General features: G+C 40.3%; 1 protein-coding gene across 5 annotated transcripts in view; it reads left to right on the forward strand.

Moving 5' to 3' along the window:
* The window catches only part of PLEKHH2 (pleckstrin homology, MyTH4 and FERM domain containing H2), a 118,861-nt gene that overhangs the window by 86,583 nt on the left and 13,026 nt on the right, over positions 1-19,252 (forward strand). For 4 of the 5 annotated variants that reach the window (XM_005296103.4, XM_005296104.4, XM_005296106.4 and 1 more), the window contains 8 exons: positions 3,400-3,579; positions 6,546-6,643; positions 7,084-7,261; positions 9,378-9,533; positions 11,341-11,438; positions 13,369-13,510; positions 15,605-15,750; positions 17,472-17,601. In XM_005296103.4, coding sequence (XP_005296160.2) covers positions 3,400-3,579; positions 6,546-6,643; positions 7,084-7,261; positions 9,378-9,533; positions 11,341-11,438; positions 13,369-13,510; positions 15,605-15,750; positions 17,472-17,601 — 1,128 coding nt within the window. The remainder of the gene's footprint in view (positions 1-3,399; positions 3,580-6,545; positions 6,644-7,083; positions 7,262-9,377; positions 9,534-11,340; positions 11,439-13,368; positions 13,511-15,604; positions 15,751-17,471; positions 17,602-19,252) is intronic. The other variant, XM_005296105.4, reaches the window with a different exon arrangement.

Consider the following 19,252-nt stretch of genomic DNA (forward strand, 5'->3'; position numbering starts at 1 on the left):
CTTCAGGGAGGTGCTGTCTGCCAGCAGTCCAACTCAGCAGCCTCACTCCAGCCAGGCTTCTCTCGCTGAGTAATAGCCAACAATCTGCTCTCCTTCTTGGTCAGCCCCTAGCTGAGTTGGGTTCAGCCCTTTTAACTCTTCCCTCCAGGATTGACACCTACTGCAGGTGTAGCAGGGTGGAGTTTATTGAGCCCACAGACTCTCATTAATCCCTTCTGGTCCACTATGGGGTTGGTACACCCCATCACAGCCTGGAAAGAAAAGGTATGTCTTTATCTTCAGAACAGATAAGGCATGGACAGTGCTAGTTGAAGCCTCTCCACACAGCCTCACCCCCTAATCTGAAGAGAACATCTCTAGAGTTGAGAGAGCAGTTCAGTCTCCCGGCCTGTATAACTTACGGCCTTTCTGCTGAGATTATCAGTAAAATTGCCAGTTAGCCCCCTGGAGAATAGTGGATTTTTGGCCTGAGACTAAGATAATCAAATTCAAGGGCTACAAAACAGCCATCAGATAGAGAGCTGGTTGAAATTTTCTGAAATTTGTTTTTTCAAGTAAATTTTAAACAAACAACAACTACAAAAAATAATTTAAATTGTTGTGGCTTTTTTCATGTTTTTCAACCAGCTCTAGAGATTGAAGACATTTTACAAATTCTGATGGGAAAAAATGCAAAAAAACAAATAAACCCCAAACCATCATTTCTGCACATTTTTCCCCCTAATTTTTGAACTAACTCTAATCATATGGTAACAATTGTCATTTATGTTGGACCTTGGCTGAATTCAAACTACTGACTTAGGAGGGAAAGTTTCTATTGTCCTTTTTCTTTTATAAATAAAAAAAAAAGATCAAGACTTTCATATACTTATATCTAAGCTGAGCCTGTTTTCCTGCTTGAGTTTAGTGAACAAATGAAAAGTACATGTGTGTTTTAATAATAATATATAGTAAAATAAAATGTATGTGAAGACTTACAGAGTAAGATTCTTCATAATATTTAGACCTAAAAAAATTATATCATATTATTAAGAATAGTCAGAGGTGAAAGAGCTAGTACGCCATGCCGGACTGGACCGGCTTCCCCAGGCTGGCAATTTAAAGTGCCCGGGGCTCCCTGTAGTGGCCGGAGCCCCGGACCCTTTAAATCACCTCCCGAGCCCAGCTGCCGAAGCCTTGAGGTAGCGGCGGCAGGGCTCCGGCAGTAATTTAAAGGGCCAGGGGCTCTGCTGCAGTAGCGGCGACTGGAGCCCTGAGCCCTTTAAATCGCCCCTGAGCCCCAGGGCTCCCAGCCGCCTCTGCAGCTGGTAGCTCCGGGGGTGATTTAAAGGGTCCGGGTATTTAAAGGGCCTGCCTCTTCCGGTTGAGGCCATGCCTCTTCTAGTTGAGGCTACGCCCCAGCTCAGGACTCCGGCGTACCGGTAAGTCCTTTAAGTTACTTTCACCCACAAAGAGTACACAGCAACTGCCCTTCTGCAAAGATGCAGCTCTGACAAGTGAATTCAAGAGATAGGTCTTGATCCTGTTGCCTGCAGGTAGACCCCAGTGTTTGAGCACAGGTGGTAGCAGAACAGAGTCCTTGAGTAAAAAAAGTTAATGGTAAAACTCCCCTGGATTTCACTCCTCAAGTTGGATAGGTAAAAATGTGTTTTTCGCAGCTAAAGATTGCTACGGACTATATGCTAATGATTGTTACAGAGAAAAAGTACTTTTCTGCCATTTCTTTGCACACTGAGGGGTATATTAAGAATTAGAAAGCAAGTTTCATGGATGAATGCCCTTTCTCCATGGACCTTATCCTAACATTATTAATTCTGCCAAGACCAAGTTCCTTCCAGTAAAAACTGTCTTGAGAAGTCATATGGGATAGTTTTTGGCTAGATGTAGAAAGGAATTCTATACATTCCATCTGTTCAGTCCCTGTCACTGGCATATCCAGCTTGTTTGTTTGAAATGTCAGGAGGGTCTTAAAGAAAAACGTCCATTTTATTTCGCTCATCCCACCAGCATGAAAGTTTAAAAGGGAATGAACTTTCCTCAGCACAAATAAACACATGTATTTGAAAAATGACATTCTGAATTATATTTGGCAAATCTGAACGTTTATCACAGGAAGTAGTTATTTTGCTAGAAAGGGATGACTTACATGACACTGTAATTATAAAGAACTCAGTGTTGAAGATTCTAAATTAATTCCCAACTTGATTTAGAACTAATGTTTCAATCAAAAGAGAGACATTTGGGTTCATTTTCAGTTATTCTGCTGCTAATCAAAATTAGTCAAATATATCTAAATATCTCAAGATAGAAGGAATCTAATCTGTTGATAGTTTGTTTCCCTTCTATCTTGGTTATTAAAATAATTCCTTAAAGATTAATGTTTAAAATGTATAAGTGGATTTAGTGATCATGTAACCAAGGGACTAAATATGTAGACCAACTGGAACCCACCTTTCTGGGCCAGGTGTTAGGCAAACTTTCTAGGACAGCATTGCCGTTGCTTTATGGAAGCTCCTAGCTATTCCAGAAGTGGAGTTTGCTTGAGCAGAGACTACCAGTAGTGCAAAATATTATGCTGCTTTTGTGATGTGAACAAGTGGAGACAGAATGAGACCATCAAACTCATGGGACTTGAGCCCAGATTTTAACTTGGGATTCGTGAGCTAAAGAACTATTGCACTAACCCATTGTGCCACCTAATAGCTCCCCTCTTTGTTTCCTCTCCCCTTCCCACATTGAAAACTTTCCCAATGTAGAAAAAATACAACTCAAGAAACAAAAAATCCTGATGTTCTGGTCAATTCGTAGTTTGTTGCATGAGGCCTTTAAAGTTTGTTGCTCTTGTTTCAGCAGCCTTGCCATGGCATGCAACACTGCAACTGCTCACAGGACTGACCAGCCGTGATTGTGTTGTGCCCACTCTTTGTTTTTATACTGACTGCCTTTACAGTAGTAGAAGATTGAAACCCAAAAGGGCAAGCTCAGAATCAAAGTCCTGAACAATGTATATAGGCCCTGGTTGTATTCAGAACCTTCTGAAAACTTGCCTGACATCACCTCATCATGTCTCAGTAGGTGATTGTGTTTTTGCTGTCATAGTTCCTAGTGAGTAGAATTCACTCTCTGCGGAAATCTGCCTCATTTTATCCCTCCTCACTTTTAAAAAAGCATTTGAAAATAGACTGTTCAGAGGTATTTTTATCTTAAATCTGGCCGTGTAGAGAACCCCACCCCTTTCCTCATATTTTTTCAAGGATAGCACCTTATTTGTTTTTAACATTTTAATTAATTTAATGCATGATGCTTTAAATATTATTGCATTTTTGTTATGAAGCACCTCTGTGAAGGGGTTAGGTGGAGGTTGATATATAAACTTATATATTATTATTTTATATCCAGACCTGCCAGTTGTTTATAAATGCTGCAGTTGACTCTCCTGCCATTGATTACCATGTATCTTTGGCCCAGAGTGCTTTGCAGATCTGCCTCACACATCCAGAGCTTCAAAATGAGATCTGCTGCCAGCTCATTAAACAGACAAGACGACGACATCCACAGAACCAGGCAGGACCAATACAGGTATGAATAACTTCTGTTAATGGAATGTCCTTCACATGAGCAATGAAGAGCTTTGACAGACCATTGAGTACAGCAAAGAAATCTGTATGCTTAGCTAAAATTTGCATCTTTGTGCTGTGCTTTATTGTAAATCAGAAGAATAAGTGTAGAGAAAATCCCCATCTCTTTTAAGGGCTGAACACAAATGCAAGTGGGTTTACCTCAGCTAAAGTCTAAAGTAAGGTGTAACACATAGACCTCTGTGGTTCTCCTCTCAGCTGCTGCATGCTTCCTTGAGAGCCTGTCTTTCTTCCTGAGTTAATTCCAGATTCAGCCCCTAACTCACACAGAACATTTGTATTTAGAATGTGCTTGAGGGGGGCAATTCATTCCCCATATTTGGCCATGCACTTTAATATGCCTGTTTTCAAGACAAGTATCTTCTTTCCAGTGCCTGGCCTTACAGCCTCCCACACAATCTTGTACACATACTGCATACCAAATAATGTATATGCAGCACCTAATTGTGTTTCTTCACTCTGCTTTATTACCAGAACTATATTTTTCTTCAAATTTGTAAGTAGAAAAAAAATTAAACTGAGAGGGGAAAAAGGGATTATGGTCTAAGTGGTATATACAGATATAGATGTATATTTTATTTTATTCAGTACCTGAGTTCATATTTGGAAAATTATTAAGTTGACACATACTGCAGTTGATGGTTTTAATTTAACCTTTCTCTTTTTTGACACTCTTGTACCATTCATTGATAGGGCCTTTCTTTATAGATGAAAAAAATGTTGTTATAATCTTCCATAATGGTTTTAAAAGTACATTAAAGTGCTTTCATAAAATAAAAATAATAAATAAATAAAAATAATGGGATGAGGGAATGTTTTGAGGTCCCAGATCATTACGGGAAGATACGTTTTTTTCTCTCAAACACTTTCATGTCACTATCCCTCCCAAATAAAAGTCTGATCCATCTCCCATTGAAGTCCATTAATTTTTCCATTAACTAAATGGAAGTTGCATCATGCCCTAAATGGGCTTTGAGAAAGAAACTCTGCAAATGCTTAGAGGGATAAAATAATTACATTCCTACCTAACCTGCAGGCAAGGTGTGAAGCTGCCACATAGTTCTTCCTCAGCATCTGTCCTGGGCCAGAGGAGTGTGGATAGGAGGATAGCATCAGCAAATGAAATCGGGGGGGGGGGGAGGGGGAATGTGTTATAGGTAGAGCTATAGTTGAGGTTTCCTGACATTTTCCATTATAAGTCCCTGTTTTCAGTTGCTTATAACTTGGCCATCTTTAACCGCTTGGGCTGAAATTTTCCACATGAGGTGTTTGCCTCAGGCTGATTTATTGTGGGAAATATTCAGTAAAAATGTTCAGCAGTTTCTCAGAATGAGGTCAAGGACAAATATGTTGTTTTACCCAAGTTAAAAAAATTGTGCAATGCTTTGTTGAGATGCTCTAATGCCTGCACACTTTGGAGCAAAGACTTGAAATTTATTTGGTTGCCTTGGTGTTGGGGCTATGACTTTTTCCCCAAATCTAGTTAAATTACAAGTCTCTAAAATTTTGTTTGCACATGCTCAGTAGAGACTTGTTAGAGTTTGGCAGCTAAATTCTCTGAAGATTCCATCTGTAGTGGGCATGGAGTTGCTCCTTCCACCACCCATGGATAGCTGTGATGCTATGCACAGGACCTGAGAGCAGGGAGGCTGTCTTCCTTTCACTCTCAGTGCAACTGTAATTCGGCCCCCTTGTGTATATGCATATATAGTCTTTAATCACATAGTCACAAACTATTTTTTCCACAGTAGTCAAGCCTTATTCAGTGCACAGTATGACTAGTGATCTGGGAATGCATCAGGATGTGTAGTGAATAAGACTGTTGTCTGTAGGATCCCTGCTTCATTTGTTGCAGATGTTGGAGACTGTGTAGTGAATGAGGGAGGGGACTGCAGCAAGAGATGGAATGGTTTTGTGGTTTAGGGAATTGAATGCCACCTTAAATGGATTTAATTCCTATTTGATGCAGGACATGTTATTTAAACCAAATGTTTCATTAACTATGTAGTTCTTCATTTCTGGGTGCCCCATTTGAGACACTCTGGTCTGCAGAAGTGCTGGACCCTCATAACTGCCCCTGGAGTCAGTGAAAGCTGAACAAATAAAACACTACATTCTCTGAAAAAAATAAGTCAGGTTATAGACATCTCAAAGTGGGCACCAAAATTATTTTACACTTCAAACATTAATGTCTCTGTGCACTAGTTCCCCATATGTAAAATAGGGATAATAATATCACCTTACCTCACAAGGGTGTTGAGAAAATAAATTCATTAATATTTGTAAATCAGTGCTGAAGTGGTGAGCTCCATAAAAAAGCCCATGAGGAAATTAATAATTCTGTATTCAGAGTAGGTTTGAATAGCATGCAATAAATAAGTCTTGGATCTACACATTGAACAATGAGGATAAAAAAAATGTTGAATAGCTGCTCATTCAGTGAGCATTGTTCATCCTGTGCACTGAATGAGGCAGGGGTCCTGTGGGGGAAAAGGGATGTAATTAAAGACTATCTATAATGCATACTCACAGGGGAGCTGAATTAAGGTGGCGCAGGGAACCTTGACTCAGGTATTCCCCAACATTTTAGTGATTGACTTTGCAACCTTAGTTTTCTTTTAATGCAGTTTTTTGTATGTAATTTTATATAAACTGAACCAAAAAAAGTTGCAGGAAGGGCGAAACATGGAAATAGAGATAAAGACATCTTGGGCTTCCGATGAGGTAATATCCCAATTCATTTAAGCTTTTTACCTGTAGTTTTGAGCTTTTCTTTCCAATATACAATTGTCTGTCATTTTATTCGGCATTTTGCACAATGAGCTGCACTGTTGACCAGTGATCACAGCAGGAAGTTATTTTACTTTGTAAGATGCCCAAAATAGTGTTTTTTTTCCTTTTTTCCAGGGTTTGCAGCTGTTAGCTCTCTGTGTTGGACTATTCCTTCCTCAACACCCATTCCTTTGGCTCCTCAAACTTCACTTAAAGAAGAATGCCGATTCCAGGTGTGCTACGTATTACTAGCTGTAGAAGTCCCACTGATGAAACTTCTAGGATACATTTTAAAATCAACTTTATGACATATTTGTGGACAAATGTTACAAAAGTATAATTTGTACACATAACTTGTGTGCATCACTTGGAAAATTTGTCCTTTGTTTTGAAAATTGCACTACAGTATTCTAAACACACAATGTAAAAGCATGAAAAGCACAATATAGCTGTTATCCAAAACGTTCTGAGGCAAATTCATTCCTGACAAAACTATTATTTTCAGTGGATTAACACCCTTTATATTCTCACCTTTGATGGAAAAATCTGTTGGAAACATTGCAAGGAAACCTCAGAGTTCTCCTTCCATTTGGATCTTTCAGTGGGTTTGCTCACAGCTTAGCACATAGTGGAGCAGTTCATGAGCCATGCCCTGTTTCTCTTTTTGTCACAGAACTGAATTTGGGAAATATGCAATTTACTGTCAGCGATGTGTTGAGAGAACCCAGCAGAATGGGGACCGAGAAGCAAGGCCATCAAGGATGGAAATCCTTTCAACCCTTCTAAGAAATCCCTACCACCACTCGTTGCCATTCAGTATTCCAGTTCATTTCATGAATGGTATATACCAGGTAGGGCTCATAAGCATGATATTTAACTTGCCCAATCTGATTTTATTAGCACACTTGTGAAGTGGTTATGTGTGATAGCCAAGATGAAGGAGGGAGAACTATGAGCATTAAAGTAAATATGGCTTGAATTTCTCCTTGCTGGTGGTTGGCAATGGAATGGGCAAAGTAATTATCAGATTTGATCAGTGTTTCAGGAAAAGAAAAAGTTTTGAGCAAAACATCTTTAAAAAAATTAAAAACCCATTATTGCCTAAGTAGTATCTACTTAATTTTTCTTGTTTAACCACATGAATGGAGCAGTCTGGAGAAGAGAGCAAGGTGTTAGGCAGGTAGCTCATTGAAGGTCATGAGGCACATGTGTAACTCTGATCATCATTAACAGAGAATACCTGCATTTATTACAGGCAGAATATGCTCCATAGTCTCTTGGGGCCAATCTAATGCCCTGAGTATTTCCTTCTCCTACAGCCCATCTTTCTCTTCTAAACTCCCACCACTACCACAGACTACAATTTGCCTACCTCCTCCCCTCTTTTAAACCACAGTATTTCCTATTCCTAATAGCTCTCTCCTCCTGAACCACACCCTCCTCAGGTGACAGTCATCAATTTCATGAACCCTTTCATCTGATCCTCATGTCTCAGTTACCATCATTAATCCCTTAGTAGCCACAGACCAGGCTAACTCCTTCCCATCTCTGGAAGACAGATGAGGCCCCTTACAGGGGTCACGTTACCCTGTGACACAGTAGAACTCCCATTAACTTCAGTATAGGATCAGTATTGGATCTAGTATCCTTTCTGTGAATTATGGCATGTAAATAACTTTAAAATTATGTAGTTATGCACTGAATATCATTTTTATTTCCTGGTATGAAGAAAAACTCTGCTTTCAAAACATTTTTATAAACTTTAAAAAAGTATTCAATATATATCCAATATATATATATACTTGGATCTCCATTAAGTCATCACCTTAAAGTTTCAAAGAGAGATGCTTGAGATCAAAAAGAATTTAACCATCCATGATGCTTATATATTGGTTTGAAAAGACATGCTCCCAAGTGATATGAAATAAAACCAGTAAAGAGTCTTAAATGTCACTATAATTGGTTAGTTAGTTGGGCTCAGATCCCCATAGGTATTTAGGCTCCTAGTTTCCATTACAGTCTGTCGGACTCCATGATCCAGTTTTTCTAAGACATTTTGTTACTAATAAAAGTGGTGTGGTTTCTTTTGTGTGCAGAGCCTGGTAGATACCCCTGTCCTTTAGCACAAACATAAAGTTGAGGGAAGTGTCAGAGACAAGTATCTGAGTAGAGACAATTAGCCACCCGTTACTAAAATTCTTTAGTACCAAAGACAGAACAGGAAACTTGATAAATATTTACACCAGTAGACATGGGAGGGAGAAGATATTCTTTGGACAATTACTATATATATTATATATCACTGCTCCTGAAATACATTTTGTATTTCAGACATACAGTATAATCTAATCAAGCCTCCTGTTAAATTGTATGCCATGCAAGGTTGTTATCTATAATCTTACCTGCTGAGCCACCGTGTCATAATTTTTTTTGTTATAGTATATCTCATCATATTTTTCCTCACAGAGGAACATATCAAATTGCCTTTTTAAATCAAACATTTAGATTAATTCAAATCTATAGCTTAGTAAATTAAAAAAAAACTGTAAATGCATTTATCTAGAGATTAAGTTTGGGCTGGAAAACAAAAAAAGAAAAACAATATATTAGTTTAATAACAGTCTGAGATGCTATGTATAATAGTCTTTGATTTGGTAAACAAAATGCAATGACTTGTAACAGGTAAGCAAAGTTTTTGACATAAAATTTGCTCAATAGGGTAGAAGAAAGACCACCAATCTGTCTTCTTTTTTTCCAGAATTTACAAGTTTAAATCCTGACTCAATTTTTATCTAACCTGTAGTGGAATTTATCAAGTTGTAATGACAATAAGCTATCCAAGGAGGATGGAACAGGGCACTTTCTTTCCATGTATGTTCTAGAAAGTGTCTTGTCCTTCTTCAAAATGTTACATTTAATATTTTTGAGAGTTTTTGTAACTAAAGTGTTTCGTTTTCCTCTGTTCAGGTTGTTGGATTTGATGCCTCCACCACAGTGGAAGAATTTCTGAACACCCTTAACCAGGACACAGGAATGAGAAAACCAGTCCAGTCAGGATTTGCATTATTTACTGATGATCCTTCTGGCAAGGATATAGAGCACTGTCTTCAAGGAAACATCAAGGTAAACAAAACTCTTTAATGAGCTGCACATATTAAACAACAAAAATATCTTAATTTTACAGAGGCCTTTTCAAACAAACAATGTAAGGGAAAATTATTTCCTCATTAAATGCTTTTTGCTTTCCTCATTTGACATACATCAAAGGAAAGATGAAAACAAACTCTAATTTTTAACTCTGAAATTCATTCAGTGGAATACATTTAAAAGCATTGCCTGGCAGACTAGAATGGCTTAGGGAATTGATGATGGGATAAGGAACTTTTCACCTCTAGGACACCAGTTTACATGAGGTCTGTTATTAGTGACTAAAAGTGATTACAGTCTAATGCTCATTCAGTGGTTTTAGTTGGTGTTCTCAGTCCAACTCCTGTGGCTGAACAACAAAGGTCTGAATACTCAGTAATCCTGAAGAGCTCTCAGAGCTGGAGAGGTGGATTAGACTAGAGTAGAAGTCTCCAGATGAGGGCTGTGACACGAAGATTGAACTACCATATCTTGTACTTTGCAAGTCCTGTGGCTAGAAGACTTCAGTGTCCAATGCTGGCAATCTGGTACCTGTCTTAACATCAGATTTACTACAAACTTAGAAATATAAACCCATCTCCTAAAATATGAAAATACAAACAGCTCTTCTAATATGTTGCTCAAGTGAGGGATGTATTGGAGGATCAAGGAAAGGGGCTGACAGAGATCTGGAAGGAATGTCAGAGGGTTTCCTATCCAATACAAGGAGGAAAAGGTTTAGGTTCAGTTCAGTAGATTGTCAGTGCTCAGTGTAATGTTATTTCTATGGATTCTGAAGGGATGTAGTTATCCACACAACTCAGGATTAAGGTATTTGCAGCAAAGGTTGGGAAGACACACCATAATTGATGGTTTACTACGTTACATCGTTGTTGTCGCAAAGCAAATAGTGGGCCTGGGACTGCTGTTGAAGCAGCTCCCTTAGACCTGGGGAGTAAGGAATGCCGGGTAATACCATCAGGCAGGCCTGTTACAGCCTTTTGCAGTGTTCAGAGAAGTATTAACTGGCTTCAGGGGGCTCTGCATCCAGCCCTCTATGGCTGGAAGAAAGGTCATCATGATGCAATCGGAGATAAATAGGGCCATGGACGATTCCTCTTTCCTACCAAAAAAACCCCAAAACCAAAACAAAAAATCATGACATGGAAGGAAAAAAAAAATCTATTAAACAGTTTACTTATTCTCATATTTTGTTTTCTATTAACGTGAGATTTTGGATTCTGTTAACATTTCTGCTGTCTTTCCAAGGGGGTTACTAAATAGTTTCTTCCCATCTAATCTGAATGGACTAGGGTGCTGCCATTGCAACACACTCGTCCTTTGGTCTGGGAACAAGGGACCAAGCGAGTCTCCAACTTGCACAAAACACTTGTTAGAAACGGAACCATCCACAGCATGCAGTATAGTTGTTTAATTATCCTCTTTATAAAAGTCATTAGTTTGATTAATTATAAAACAGCTAGTTTTGGATAATTACATATGTGTTGGCTCCTGCTAAATTATATACCTTTCCTTTCTGTATAAACATTGTATGGCCAGATTCCAAAACCAAGGTCTGTCTGGTAGGATAAGCGAATAACAACAACAAAATCTGACTGCTAAATCCTCAGCTAAAAAGTGCCTGTACAGGTACTTTTCACAAGTTTAAAAATTAAAGCTACGTGATTTTTCTGAGTTACAATAATTGAAATTCTTTCATAATAAACAGATGGTTTCCTTCAAAGATGCTGTTTTGGCAAGAAACTACAGAACTGACAGTTCCACATATTCATTTTCCTTTTAGATCTGTGACATTATCTCTAAATGGGAGCAGGCCTCCAAAGAACAGCATCCTGGGAAATGTGAAGGCACAAGAACTGTGCGTCTTACATATAAAAACAGGTATATAAACTGAGCATACTTTGTCCTAGGAATTTTCTTTAATTTATATGGTGTTTATTATCTAGAAAGGTATTAGCTGAATCAAAGCTTACTCCAAAATGTTAAAAGAGAAAGAGACTGCAACCTTTGTTAAATAAATTAACTTCACTAGTATCAATATTTTGGAAACCTTCATATAAACCTTAGATTTTTGTTTTTCTTAAATTTAGCAAGTTGGGAAGTACAGAGTAAGCTAGTCAGGCAAATTCTGGTTTGTTTTCCTTAGTCAATTTGCTGGTTCATTGGACACCCCATCTCATGACCCTGCTTAGAGGCTGTGGCTCCTTCCCACATCCTCCACCAGGCCATCTTGCCCTTGATGAACCCTCCTTCCAAGCATCTTACACTTGGCAAGATCCCATTTATTGAGGTTTAGCTGGTCTGCTTGTCTTTTGTGTGAGTTCCACCTGCACAGGTATAGAATAAGGCTCTAGGAGTACACAGATCCAGTATGCATGGAATTTTAAACATATAGCATGAACCTAACAAGAAGAGAGTAAGAGCAGGCTACCAATTAATGGGATCTCTAAAAGTAGAAGTCTTAGGGGTACATCTGTAGGAGAAGGATGAGATAATAGTGAGTTGAACATTATTTGCATAATAAGCAACAGCCACAGGTTGATATTTCATAGTTTAGTAGTAAAAAGGTCGGCACACAGTAGTTTCCATCAAAAGTTGTTTTCTCTTACTCTGTTTAGCTTGGAAAACTGTAATGTCCAATTGTGTCTACAATCTACATCCAGTAAAATGGAACTGATTATGTTATGTACCAGTATTTAATTTTTTAATTTGTAGGTGAAGCTTATGAGATTGAGGAGCACTTGTCTTGACCTGCAACGCCCCTTTTGCTCAGTTCTTGGTCTCTCCTGAGCATCAGTTGCTAATTGTGCCAAACTTTGCTGGAACTTGAGTTTTGGATACATGGGGACTAGGCTGACACTACCAAATTAAAGACCCTAGATCTACAGAGGTGAAAAACCACTGTACTAATTTGCATTATTATGTACTTGGAAGGTCTATGATTCCTCCATTGTCAAGTGGTGTTGCATTTCATGAAAACAAAATACAAATCAATGCTTAATTGTGAAATCATTAAACTTTATTCATTTAGATTCAATGAGGTGCAGATCTTTTGGTGGGTATTTGTATCTTCAATTATTTTCAAACTGGCATTTAAATTCTATTCATGTTTAAACTTTTTAGTTTGATTTCTTATCATTCACTTAAAAATAAGATATATGTGTGCAATGATGTGATGCTTTTTTTAAAATGTAAAACTAAGGGCATGTGTTAAGTAATCAGTTTGAACAGCAGAGTAACTAGCCTTCAAATTGCATTATAGAATTCCATGATTTTACTCCTGTGCTGTCCCTGTTCTATGGAAATGAGCAATGGGCTTAACTGGAGCAAAAATTTTAAAATGACAAGATACTAAAGGGTCATTTTTTCCACCTTTTAGAAGTAGTGAATGTATAGCTAGTAAAATGGTTTAGAGTGACAATTCTAGAGGTTGATTTTCTCCATTTGTCCACAGATTTAGTACAGTGGCAGTAAAAGCTTCCAAGTGCTGCCCTTTCTCTGTGCCTCAACTCTGCTCTGGACAGGTTACTTTCAGAGCTGAAGTGTTAATAAGTCTCTAGCACATTCATTCTTTGTCCTAGCTGCTGAGGCTACCATTTGTGATAGAAACACCTATCCATTAGGAACTGGATTGATATCACCAACTCATTTCACATGAGTCAATGTAAGCCATCAGGTGGTAACAATTTATGGTCAGAGCTGACTTCAAACTAGTGGCCCAGAGGTGCAAGGTCATAGCTCTCATTACTAATACCCAGGGTCTAATACCCCTATTTTCATTTTTAAATAACTTTTCTTTCTTCTTTTGTAGGCTTTATTTCTCAGTTCAAGTCCGTGGGGAGACAGACAGGGAAAAGCTGCTGTTAATGTATCAGACAAATGATCAGATAGTAAATGGACTTTTCCCTGTCAACAAAGAACTGGCACTGGAAATGGCAGCTCTTTTAGCTCAGGTAATCTATGAGTTTATGGTAACAGTCAACTTGTACATTAACGGGCCACTGCTGACCACTTTCTACGCCTATTGATATCAGTGTTAAGGCTGGAGGTTCACAGCACCTTCCACGATCTTGCCCTAATTAATTAAACATAGCATAGCCATTTGATTTTGTAACAAGGAGTCTTGAACAGTTCTCCCCATTCACTGTGCCATGAATAACTTCTGAAAATTATATATACCATAATAATACATCCTACAGATGTTTCAATCGATATACTTCTGTATAAGATTTATTTTCATAAGGAAGAAAAACATAGAGATCATCACATAAAGAAAGTTTGAGAGTTACCGTATATACTCGTTCATAAGCCGAATCTTTTTGGTAAAAAAGTGACACATCAAAGAGCGGGGGTCGGCTTATAAATGGGTCTACACCAAAATTTGATGATTTTAAACTCTATGGAATCATTGAATTGAATATCTAATACATTGTTGTTTTGTTTACCTGGAGCGTTCACAGGCACGGAGCCCCTCAGCTCCCTGTGGTTGCAGTTCACCGTTCCCAGCCAATGGGAGCTGCGGGAAGTGGCGGGCCACTTCCCGCAGCTCCCATTGGCTGGGAACGGCAAACCATGGACACTGGGAGCTGAGGGACTCCGTGCCTGTGAACGCTCCAGGTAAACAAAAGGTCCAGGCCCGCTAGCAGCTTACCCTGAAATATAGGGTCGGCTTATGAAAGGGTCATACAGTTTTTGCTATTTTTACCTAACCATCTTGGGGGGTCGGCTTATCAATGAACGGGCTAATGAACGAGTATATACGGTACTTTCTGGATTGGCTTAATTAGAACTTGTCAATTTACACCAGCTGAAGATTTGTCCCTGTATATGAAATAACTGTGAAATGCAAGAAAACTCTATACAATATGTTTTTTACTTTTGTAATTTAAACTTGATTTGTGCTAACTAATTTTGCCTGGTGAATTTAATGTAATTAGAAGTGAAATATAACTTACGCTATTTTTATATCAGTGAAAATATACTTTAATGGACAAAACATTTTAAGTTTTACAGTATGCTAATCAACAAGACAATGCATAAAAGGTACAGTAACTCCTCACTTAAAGTCTTCCCGGTTAACATTGTTTTGTTGCTCCGTTGCTGAGCAATTAGGGAACATGCTCTTTTAAAGTTGTGCAATGCTCCACTATTAGGTTGTTTGGCTGCCTGCTTTCTCCACAGCTGGCAGCCTCCCTACACCCGTCCCTCCTCCCAGCGCCTCCCACCCGCCAGCAGACCCCGCGGATCAGTGCCTTCCCCCTCCTCCCCCCGCGGCAATCAGCTGGCTTGCGGCGTTTAGGAGGCAGGAGGGAGAAGCGAGGACTCGGCGCGCAGGCTCCCCCTCCCTCCCCTGCCTCCTGAACACTGCAAGCCAGCTGATTGCCACGGACAGCAGGGAGGGAGGAGGAGCGAGGACTCAGTGTGCCTCCCCCCTCCCTCCCCTGCCTCCTGCCCACGGCAATCAGCTGGTTTGCAGCCTTCAGAAGGGAGGGGAGGGAGGAGCGAAACGCAGTGTGCGAAGTAAAGGGGAGGAAGGTGGGGGAGAGAAGAGGCAGGTCAAGGGGTGGGGGGTTGGGGGAAGGGGTGGAGTGGATGGGTCGAGGGTTGAGCCCCCTGCCCCCGGCAAAGTCATGTATAGCTGTGCCTGTGCTTGCAAGAACAGCAAGAGGAGCAGCCGGACAATCCATCCTCTTCCACTCTCTGACTCCACCACCTCAACCAAGCTTCATACTCAGCAGTGATGATTTTAGTATTAAATTGCTTGTTTAAAATTGTTTAAAACGTATACCTGTATTAAATTGCTTGTTTAAAATTGTTTAAAATGTATATAATGCCTTTTGTCTGGCAAAAAAAAATTTCCCTGGAACCTAACCCCCCCTCCTATTTACATTAATTCTTATGGGGAAATTGGATTCGCTTAACATCGTTTCACTTAAAGTCGCAATTTTCAGGAACATAACTACACGTTAAGTGAGGAGTTACTGTATTTAATTTCTAAAATGACTCTGTACAAACAAAGATCTTCTCTTTCCTGGCCTTTCCACTAGGTGGAGATTGGGGACTTCGAAAGACCTTTCTCAACTCCAGCAGGGCAAGTTACTTCTCCCTCCAAGTCCAATCAGACATTGAAACATGTAGTGGAGAGATTTTACCCAAAGAGGTATAGGCATGGCTGTTCAGAAGAACAGTTAAGGTGAGAGGGGGAAAGTATTATGATAGACAAGATGTGAATGTTTTTACTTTTAGGGTTCTGTTATGTTTAGGGATGAAGTAAGCCTTTTTCAGTTATATTGGAAGATTTAGATATACATTTATGAGAAATTTTTGTCTAGAGCTATATATGAAACTGAAATTCTTTTTACCAAATGGGTTAGGGAGAACCCATTTCCTCCAAATCTTTGTTACCCAAATATACAATAGGATTATTAATCATGTATTTTAACAAAATGCTCTCAACTCTCAGAATACACAAATTACTTAAGATCTTATAACCTTTACTCACATAGGACCTGATTCTGACACTCTTACTCACTTGGAATATTATTTTACTCAGACAATAATCCCATTGAAATGAACAAGTCTATTAAGGTATTACTAAAGTTGAGTAAGGGTGCCACAGTCTGGTCCAAGAGTAGTCCTTACTCAAGCGGGCAGACTCATTGAACTCAACCAAACTACTTATATGAGTAAACGTTGCAGGATTTCTATCTGTTCTAGTCAAACATTGGGTATTTCATAATTTAAGATATTTTGAACAAAAATAATGTATTCTTCTAATTTCTGCTAATGTTATAGCAACTGTTTTCCCATGGCTCATGGCAAACAGAGCTACAGGAAAAGAAAAAGATTTGAAAAACAGGAAAATGTTATTGTAAAACCAAAATATAGCTGGGGACTGAAGAGTAGGATATAGTACCTGAAAATACTTAAAATTGTTGGTAAAAAGTTTCTGTATTTCCTGTTGCGGATTGTCAGGGGGTTCGGTAGTATAGCCCAGTGGTGACAGTCTGCAGCTGTTTCGTCCAGCAGCAAGAGTCTGCAGGGCCAGCCGTAGGGGAACCCAGGCCGCTCCCTGCTCCATTGGGTTTCAATCCAGGGCCCTGTGACCAGCGGGTTGGGTATGTGGCCTGAAGGTGGACACAACCAAGCCTGCTCCTTGGGTTACTTCCTACTCTTACCCCTCCAAAGTCACCACAGGGTCTGCTTATTCACTCACAAAGGGGCAGGGTTCTCCCTGCCTGTGATCCAGAGGCTGTTTTACTCCAGTCCCAGCCGAACATCCCGAGTCTTCACAGGGCATTTGGCAGTTCAGCAGTGGAGTCTGGTCCAGGCGGTGTGGAGCTCCTGTGGCCTCTCTGCAGAAGCTAGCAGCAGATAACTGTTCCCCTTCCTCTGTCCACCCTGATGACTAGGACTGCTCCCTTTTGAGCTCTGCCTCCATTTTGAGTATGCCCAGCTAGTGCAGCTGGATGGGGCCTTGTGGGACTAGAGTTGCTTGTTAACACTTGGCTCTCCAGTGTAGAGCTTATACATCTCATCTCAGATGTCCTTTTAATTCAACTTTCACACATGGGTACCTGTAGATGTATATCAGAAGCTGAGCTGTACTTTTGCACCCTGTGCTGCTAGTACTTTTTATTTAAAAGGGGGGTGGGAACCGTCCTAGATAATTTAAATTTAATCATGGTGTTCCAGAAACAAGAAGGTACCTAAGGTTTGCTGTAAGCAAATGATATTAATGACTGGTTTGGAGTTTTCTATACAGCATATCTGATAGATATGACAGACCTATAGCACATAAATCAAATACTTATTTTAACAAAATCAAAAAGTTTTTGATTGGGTTTTTACTAGTTCTTTTTTTAACAACAAAATCCAAACGTACATTCTCATTATGAGTTTCATTTCAAACAGACAGCTTCGTCAGCGATTATCAACTAGATGGATGGCTCTCCGGGGGCACAGTGCTGCAGATTGTGTGCGCATTTATCTCACAGTAGCCAGAAAGTGGTCATTCTTTGGTGCTAAAATGTTTGCAGCAAAAGTAAGGAACTTTACCAGGTTTGGGTTTGGGGGGGGGGGGGGGGGGGGGGGGGGAGTGGTTTAAGTTTGAATGTAGTATGCAAGAAGAAAACAAATTAAGTTGAAAGTGGGTTGGAAGTGTTTCTGTTGCTTGAGTCTCTGTTAATAGAATCATAGAAGATTAGGGTTGGAAGAGACCTCAGGAGGTCATCTAGTCCAACCCCTTGCTCAAAGCAGGACCAACCAGGGCTTTTTCAAGCCAGGCCTTAAAAACCTCTAAGGATGGAGATTCCACCACCTCCGTAGGCAACCCATTTCAGTGCTTCACCACCCTCCTAGTGAAATAGTGTTTCCTAATATCCAACCTAAACCTCCCCCACTGCAACTTGAGATCATTGCTTCTTGTTCTGTCATCTGCCACCACTCAGAACTGCCAAGCTCCATCATCTTTGGAACCCCCCTTCAGGTAGTTGAAGGCTGCAATCAAATCCCCCCTCCCTCTTCTCTTCTGCAGACTAAACAAGCCCAGTTCCCTCTGCCTCTCCTCGTAAGTCATGTGCTCCAGTCCCGTGATCATTTTCGTTGCCATCCGCTGGACTCTCTCCAATTTGTCCACATCCTTTCTTAGTGGGGGCCCCAAAACTGGATGCACTACTCCAGATGTGGCCTCACTAGTGCCAAATAGAGGGGAATAATCACTTCCCTTCATCTGCTGGCAATGTTCCTACTAGTGCAGCCCAATATGCCGTTAGCCTTCTTGGCAACAAGGGCACACTGTTGACTGATATACAGCTTCTTGTCCACTTTAATCCTCAGGTCCTTTTCTGCAGAACTGCTGCTTAGCCAGTCAGTCCCCAGCCTGTAGCAGTGCATGGGATTCTTCCGTACTAAGTGGAGGACTCTGCACTTGTCCTTGTTGAACGTCATCAGATTTCTTCTGTCCCAATCCTCCAATTTGTCTAGGTCACTCTGGACACTATCCCTACCTTCCAGGGTATTTATCTCTCCCCCCAGCTTAGCGTCATCCGCGAACTTGCTGAGGGTGCAAACCATCCCATCATCCAGATCATTAATGAAGATGTTAAACAAAACCAGCCCCAGGACTGACCCCTGGGGCACTCCGCTTGATACCGGCTTCCAACTAGACATTGAGCCATTGATCACTAACTGTTGAGCCTGACGATCTAGCCAGCTTTCTATCCACCTTATAGTCCATTCATCCAGTCCATGCGTCTTTAACTTGCTGGCAGGAATACTGTGGGAGACCGTATCAAAAGCTATGCTTAAGTCAAGGTATATCATGTCCACCGCATTCCCCATATCCACAGAGCCAGTTATCTCATCATAGAAGGCAATCAGGTTGGTCAGGAATGACTTGCCCTTGGTGAATCCATGTTGACGGTTCCTGATCATCTTCCTCTCCTCCAAGTGCTTCAAAATGGATTCCTTGAGGACTTGCTCCGTGATTTTTCCAGGCACTGAGGTGAGGCTGATCGGTCTGTAGTTTCCCGGATTTTCCTTCTTCCCTTTTTTAAAGATGAGCACCATATTTGCCTTTTTCCAATTGTCCGGGACCTCCCCTGATCGCCACAAGTTTTCAAAGGTAATGGCCAATGGCTCTGCAGTTACATCAGCCAACTCCCTCAGCACCCTCAGATGCATTAGATCCGGCT

The sequence above is a fragment of the Chrysemys picta genome, chromosome 3 (genome assembly GCF_011386835.1).
Source record: "Chrysemys picta bellii isolate R12L10 chromosome 3, ASM1138683v2, whole genome shotgun sequence".
NCBI lineage: Eukaryota > Metazoa > Chordata > Testudines > Emydidae > Chrysemys > Chrysemys picta.